This window comes from Callionymus lyra, chromosome 7 (assembly GCF_982586985.1).
Source record: "Callionymus lyra chromosome 7, fCalLyr1.hap1.1, whole genome shotgun sequence".
Taxonomy (NCBI): Eukaryota; Metazoa; Chordata; class Actinopteri; order Syngnathiformes; family Callionymidae; genus Callionymus; species Callionymus lyra.
In genome coordinates this window covers 30,453,971-30,461,485 of record NC_141824.1, presented here as the reverse complement: position 1 = coordinate 30,461,485, position 7,515 = coordinate 30,453,971, and the positions used below count along the sequence as shown (strand labels likewise).

General features: G+C 37.0%; 1 protein-coding gene across 1 annotated transcript; it reads left to right on the top strand.

Annotated features, from left to right (window-relative positions):
• The first annotated feature begins 1,279 nt into the window (after positions 1 to 1,279).
• LOC148076095 (extracellular calcium-sensing receptor-like) lies at positions 1,280 to 5,511 on the top strand. Its single transcript, XM_087795039.1, has 6 exons — positions 1,280 to 1,444; positions 1,645 to 1,765; positions 2,199 to 3,014; positions 4,005 to 4,235; positions 4,354 to 4,477; positions 4,604 to 5,511. Exons 1-6 carry the CDS (start codon positions 1,314 to 1,316, stop codon positions 5,509 to 5,511), a joined length of 2,331 nt encoding a protein of 776 aa, XP_087651165.1. The 5' UTR covers positions 1,280 to 1,313.
• The last annotated feature ends 2,004 nt before the right edge of the window (positions 5,512 to 7,515 follow it).

Genomic DNA, 7,515 nt, shown 5'->3' with positions numbered 1-7,515 from the left:
TTAATTCTTCATTCAGTCATTTATTACATTGAACACATTCAGGGTGTTGTTGCCAGCCAGTAAAGGATAAAAAAAAGGAGCTGGAAAAGTAGTTTAAGAATTTCAGAAAGATTATTCTGACACTCTTTTTCTTCTTTCCATGCATTTGTTTCTTCTCGTTTGGACTATTGCAACAGTTTGTTTTCATGTCTTAACAAGAAGGAGCTGTCTCGCCTGCAGTTGATACAAAACTCTGCAGCAAGAATTCTGACCCGCTCAAGTAGAATAACTCACATTTCCCCGATCCTTAAATCTCTTCACTTGCTTCCAGTTTCTTTCAGGATCAACTTTAAAATTCTGTTTCTTACTTTCAAAACTATTCATGATCAAGCTCCTCCTTACATCAGTGATCTGATCCAGCCTTACACGCCAGCTCGGGCTCTGAGATCAGTGGATTAGAATCTACTGATGGTTCCTCGCACACGGTTCAGGACCAGAGGAGAGAAATCATTCCAGACTGTTGATCCTAAGCTTTTGAATGATCTTCCTCTCTCTCTTTGCGCTTGATGGATCTACTGACTCCTTCAAGAAACATCTTAAGACAGTTTTATTTGTTCAGACTTTTCCTTGATTTTCTGAGACTCCTGTGTTATTCTCGGTGTTATCCTGACCTTTTAAGTATATATTTTATTTAGTATTGTTTTGATTGTTTAAGCGCCTTGTGACCCTGGTGTGGAAAAGCGCTCTACAAATATAAATTACTTACTTACTTATTGGGATAATTTACCAGCAATCCACATGTCTCCCATGTATCAAAATTCCAACCCACTTTCTGACTCCCGCAGGAAATACTTGTAATGTAAGAGTAGATTTCTTTAAAGGCCCTCCCATCTATGAGAAGTCATTTTATTGGCAGAGGCCAAAATAATTTGTTGCATCAAAGTCCCTGAGGTTTTGTTAATGATTGTTGAATATGTTATAAATCACTTGGATATTGCTCAGTTTTGGCTCAGAGGTTGACACGGGGGCAACAATGCTACTGATGTCGGAACGGCTGCTTCTCTTCTCTCTGGCCATCATAGGAGTGAAGTCGGTTTGTCAGACGTACGGAGCAAAAGAGGTCTCTCAGTTCTTCAAAGAAGGAGACATCAACATTGGTGGGATCTTCTCCTTCCACCAGAACCCTGTCGATGTCAATCCACACCTCAATGTCAGCCCAGGGACAGTCTATTGTGAAGGGTAAGGTCAAATACTCACAGTTACTTTTATTTTTTCCAATTTTCTTCCCTGCTGTTCACAGACTCGACCCAGGAGAGCTGCAGTACGCTTTCACTATGATGTTTGCTATAGAGGAGATTAACAACAGCTCTCAGCTTCTACCAGGGGTGACGCTGGGGTACAGGATTTTTGATGCATGTCCCAGCATCCCCCTCTCAATCAAAGCATCCCTAAACCTAATGAACAGGTACTCTTGATGTTGAAAGGTTCAGTTGTTGACTGTTGAAGTAATTCAAAATATAATAGATTAAAGTTTTGCTTATAGCTCACACCTTACTCTACACTTGCAAACATATTTTTAGGGAAAGAAGAGTACCTGACCTACACATATCATATATAAATATAATTGTTAACATGAATCAGCATGACATATGACCACCTGAACAGGTATGATGGCAGTGAGAACAGCTGCAGCCGGTTCTCTACTGTTCACGCTGTCATCGGCGAAACTACGTCCACATCAACCATAGGAATCGCCCGAACAATGGGACCTTTTCATATACCTGTGGTGAGCTTGTATTCTGATAACTATGTTTTACATGTCCACAAATTGACTTTGTCAGATGTCTGAAGCTTTAATATCAAGAGATGACGGATGTGTTAACAGACTGTATAATGAAAGAATATACTCATACAAAACCCTTTTAGAGCTTTAAAAAACTGCTTAATTAAACTTCATATGTTTATATATCAGGATTCAATGTTTTTCTTTTAATAAAATATAAAGTGTGTCTTTGACTACATGAAAAACATAAATGCTCTATGTCTGCATGTAATGCTATACATTTTAAAGTGAAAAGTAATTGGTCTCCTGTTATCATATATACATTGCAACTTATTTTTTCTTTTATTTATATGCAACCAAAAGGTACATCAACACTTTTTAATAGTGGGATCTACATGTACAAGACTTTCTGTATTTATTATTTATATATTTTCAGATCAGCCACTCAGCTACGTGTGCATGTCTCAGCAACAGATGTGACTACCCGTCTTTCTTCAGAACAATCCCGAGTGATATTCACCAGAGCAGAGCGCTGGCCAAGCTGCTGAAACACTTCGGCTGGACATGGGTCGGGGCGATTAGAACCAACAGTGACTATGGCAATGAGGGTATGGCCACTTTCCTAGAGGCGGCTGAGAGAGAAGGAGTGTGCGTGGAGTACTCTGTGGCCATTTACAGAACTGACCACAGGAAATGGTTCTTAGAAGTCGTAGATATAATAAAGAAATCCACTTCCAAAGTCATCGTGGCCTTTGCTGATGGGACAGATTTGGATATCCTGATCAAAGAGCTTTACATTCAGAGGGTGACAGGCCTGCAGTGGGTCGGTAGCGAAGGCTGGATCACATACCGTTACATAGCCTCTCCTATCAATTATGCTGTGGTCCAGGGGGCAGTGGGCTTCGCAGCTCTTAACGCTCACATTCCTGAACTGCAGCAGTTTATGGCGAACAGCAAACCCTCCACCGTTCTGGGAAACCGGGGACTTGTGGAGTTGTGGGAGACAGTATTCGGCTGTAGTCAACATAACCACTCAGCTCACAACTCACTTAAACCATGCACAGGCAGAGAATCTCTCAGGGACACAAACTCCCGTTTTACAGATGTTACTGATGCCAGTCTCCTCAATAATGTCTACAAGGCCACTTATGCTGTCGCACACGCTCTGCACATGCTCTACAACTGCAAGGACAACCAGGGACCTTTTGAAAACAATTCTTGTGCAGACAAAGATCATGTTCAACCATGGCAGGTAAATATAAGCAGATGATTCTGAGAAGGTCAGAGGGCCAAATGTAACGAATGAACGGATGTATCTTATTAGTTTATTGCGAAAAAAAAACAAAAAAACACTACTCAAGGTATAAGTAAGTAACTTTGTCTACCTAGTTTTAAGATTAATTTAACCATTTACAAGGTAGGTAAAGCAGATTAAGATTACAATTCAACATAGTAAAATCACACTATTACACACTGAAAACATTACATATTGCAAATTCATCTAGCCTCAAATTTGTCAGGCCTGTATTATCTGGTCAGAAAATAAAGACTAGAAGCAACTTAATTTAATAATAACTTGTCAAATAAAATATCTTGAGAAGTGAATTGTTTGATTCACTAATATTTAGAAATATTGTGATACAAGTGTTTAGTGTTTATGGAATATATCTATCAGTCTGAATGTAATTACCAGTCTCCTTTTTAATGATGTTGAAATTAAGCAGTAGTTGATCAGGTGATAAAGCTGATAGTCTACCTGGAGGTACGCTCACCACCTCAAGTGTGAATGTGCTTTTAGTTTGGTAATTTAAAAAGTGCTATATGTTAATGCATTCATCAAAATAGTGCATATTATTTATTTATGTTTTAATAAAGTAAGCTATAATTTTTGACCACCTATTTTAAAATACCTTCAAGACTTATCCGGATAATATGTTTACATAATTTAAGAAAAACTCACGTTTGCAATTATGATACTTATTAATTATAATAACTAAATAAAATACCTGGCCATTCTGTGATAGCCAATATTTTTAACGACATATGCAGAGGCAAAATTCAAGAAGACTACAGAAATGATTATTTTCATATTTGATTTAGACATTAGAACCTCCTAGAGCGCTATTTTAAATATTGACTCACTTGAGACTATGATTTCGTCGAATTGTGTTCTTTGTTAATGCGTCATAAAAGTACAAATCAAAGTTTTTGACACCTTGGACATGTCTCTGTCTCTCTGTAGGTGCTACATTATTTAACTCAGGTCAATTTCACCACAAAAATTGGTGAAGACGTCTTCTTTGATGAGCTTGGTGACCCAGTTGCACGCTATGCTTTGGTGAACTGGCAGATGGACGATACGGGTTACATTTTGTTCAAGACCATTGGTTATTATGACGCCTCCAAACCAGAAGGTCAGCAGTTTGAGATGAAATCAGAAGTAAACGCTTTCTGGGCAGGAAATAATCCAAAGGTATCACCACGATGGATTGATGAATTAATTTCAAGTAATCTTAAATGAAGCTAAAAGACTTGAATACCATGAACATATTTAATGGTGTAAATTGCTCTATGTGACTCCCCTCATTCAGGTTCCTCGGTCCATATGCAGTGAGCGTTGTCTGCCAGGAACCCGTAGAGCGTTTGTCAAAGGGAAACCAGTTTGCTGCTTTGACTGCATCCTCTGTGCTGATGGAGAGTTCAGCAACACCACAAGTGAGGCAGCAGTGGCCTTCTCGATTGCTGTGTTTGTATTTCTGTTGGGGAAATTCTCCTTCAGATCCTTTATAATCTATCTTAAGATGCTGTCTTCCATCAGCCTAAACATTTGTATGATTTCAGATGCAGTGAAATGTGACAAATGTCCTTCTGAGTACAAGTCCAACAAGGAGAGGAACAACTGTGACGCCAAAGCTATAGAGTTTCTCTCTTTCAGGGAACTGATGGGAATTCTTTTGGTCAGCTTTTCTATTTTTGGCGCCTGCCTTTCGATGACAATAGGTCTGATATTTTTCCACTACAGACGGACCCCTATAGTCAGAGCCAACAACTCAGCATTGAGCTTTCTGCTGCTTTTCTCCTTGAGTTTGTGCTTCCTGTGCTCTCTGACCTTCATCGGCCGGCCCACGGAGTGGTCATGTATGCTTCGTCACACCGCTTTTGGCATCACCTTCGTTCTCTGTATCTCTTGTATTCTCGGGAAAACTATAGTTGTCTTGATGGCTTTCAGGGCAACAATTCCCGGAAGAGCTGTCATGAAATGGTTCGGACCTGTGCAACAGAGACTTAGCGTTTTGAGTTTTACGCTTCTGCAAATTTTAATTTGTATTTTGTGGCTCACCATTAATCCTCCATATCCCATCAAAAACATGACCCACTATAAGGAGAGGATCATTTTGGAATGTGCCTTCGGATCACCAGTTGGCTTCTGGGCAGTATTGGGATATATTGGTCTACTCGCCGTCCTTTGTTTCGTCCTCGCCTTCTTAGCTAGGAAGTTGCCTGATAACTTCAATGAGGCGAAGTTTATCACCTTTAGCATGTTGATATTCTGCGCGGTCTGGATCACGTTCATCCCGGCGTACGTCAGCTCTCCCGGGAAGTTCACTGTCGCTGTAGAGATTTTTGCCATCCTGGCTTCAAGTTATGGGATGCTGTTTTGTATTTTCCTGCCCAAGTGCTACATCATTTTGCTCAAACCAGAGAACAACACCAAAAAACACTTGATGGGGAAATCAAGATCTCTCTAAGTCTACAAATGTAATGAATATTTATTTTCAATATTAAAGTTCGCAGACAAGTGAGAAGTGTCAGAATATTGAGTATTTCAAACCATATTGTAAAAATGCAAGAAGTGATGACTCTGTAGTTCAATAAACACATTTGTTTGCTGCATTAAAGTTCTAATTTAATAAAAATGTAATTGCACATAACTTCACTTTTTTAAGATAGACAGACCTGTTTCTTGGATAATTGGTTTTAAAATGGGCGATGATAGGAAGTTCTCTATATAAATCACATCCTTCGTTTAACATTTATACAATTTATCTATTCGAAGATCAAATATAAAGTGGTTATTGGCTATAAACAGAACTTAACTAAACGGAAAAAAAGAATAATAATTAGATAGATATGAGATTTAATGCTGAGCTTTGATCACCTCACAGGCCCAGAAAAGGCCTTGACTCCTAAACTAGTATAGTTTAAGAAAATCCTGACAATGAGATATGAAATATATAAGTAATTTTGTTTGTACTCTTTTCAGGCATCATATTTTTCTTTCATTATGTTGAAGGAAATTCTTAAGCTTTTTTTTCAGGTGAACCTGACTCATATTAAATGAGTTAAACTGGTTTTGGTCTTCAAGGTATATTGTTTAAATAAAATAGTGAAATTCGAAAAAAAAAATGTATTACTCGTTAAAATGGAACTTTCTACATAAAGAATGCCAAATCGAAGTTTTTGTCCCTAAATAATAATAAACATATACAAGCTTTGCCTCATAGGTAATAACTAATTAAGTTGGATCACTGTCCCTCCCACATGTTCTCCCTCCTAATAAATACCAGTGAAGGGCTGAGATTTACATCCCATAGTCAACTGACACAATGACTCTGGCGAAACAAAGTTGCATACATTTACTGTTGCTAATATTTCTGTCTTGCTCTACAGCTGAGGTCATGTTCTGTCAGCAGATGGGGGAGAGTGAGGGACCACAGCTGTCCAAGGAGGGTGACATCATGCTGGGGGCAATATTCGCCTTTCACAGCAGCTGGAGGGAAAGACTGGAAAACTACACTCGCAAGCCTCTGCCACTGCAATGCATCAGGTAAATGAAAATATTGAGTCAGTGCTGCTTGTCGGTATTCAATATATATATATATATATATATATATATAATAGTTTCATGACAGTAATGACTATGAAAGAATAATTTCATATATTGTGGCAAACAGATAAACTTAAGAATTACTTAGATTACAGTTCCTGTTCCATACAAGGATCTGTTTTAATCACATTATATGAACAGTGGGTTAGATTGTATATCTACTCTGATCTAGTAAAATTATTTATTTATTTATTTTTAATTATTTTAATTAATTGTATTATTACTTTTACTCATTCTTGACTCTTTATTTAGTTTATTTAATGGCTTATTAATTCTGCTTCTTTAGACCAGCAACTCACAATATACCTGTAAGAGTATCATCACAAGAAAGAAAATGTTGATTTTGAAATTGCCTTAGATTTTCCAGGGAACTAAATAAAATTATTTATCAACTTTATTGTTCAGACAATAATCATTTAATTCCTAGTTTTCTGTCTTTGTTCTCAAATATGTTTTCATAAGAACGTACTGTCTTTTTTAAAAAATAAGCTGAAGTTAGCTTCGAGCAGTTATTGACTTATTGACTTATTACTCATTTGAATATTTATATATCTATATTAGTAACAATAATTTTGCAGTCAAATTATTTTATGTATCTTTGTTGAAGTTTCCTTTGTTGGAAAAAACGTAAATTTAAGTGATATTTTAAATAAAATGCATAATTCTGAAATACTATTTCAGATGTGGAAGAAACGTTATTATAATAAAACGTTAAGTTATATTATCATAAGATTAAATGTACATTGCAGATTTACTTTAGATTTTAAATATAATATGTAATAAAGGACCATTTCTTAAAGAAAAGTTATTATAAGTTTTAATCCTTTGCTAAATAAAGTGCCAAAATTAAACCATCTATGTTCAG

What these genes read in the sequence shown, in the direction of transcription:
- LOC148076095 (XM_087795039.1), top strand. Translation starts at nt 1,314, where the DNA reads ATGATGTTTGCTATAGAGGAGATTAACAACAGCTCTCAGCTTCTACCA. An exon ending in TCCCTAAACCTAATGAACAG is followed by an intron (nt 1,445 to 1,644) that starts GTACTCTTGATG and finishes CCACCTGAACAG; the next exon opens with GTATGATGGCAGTGAGAACA. An exon ending in AGAGTTCAGCAACACCACAA is followed by an intron (nt 4,478 to 4,603) that starts GTGAGGCAGCAG and finishes GTATGATTTCAG; the next exon opens with ATGCAGTGAAATGTGACAAA.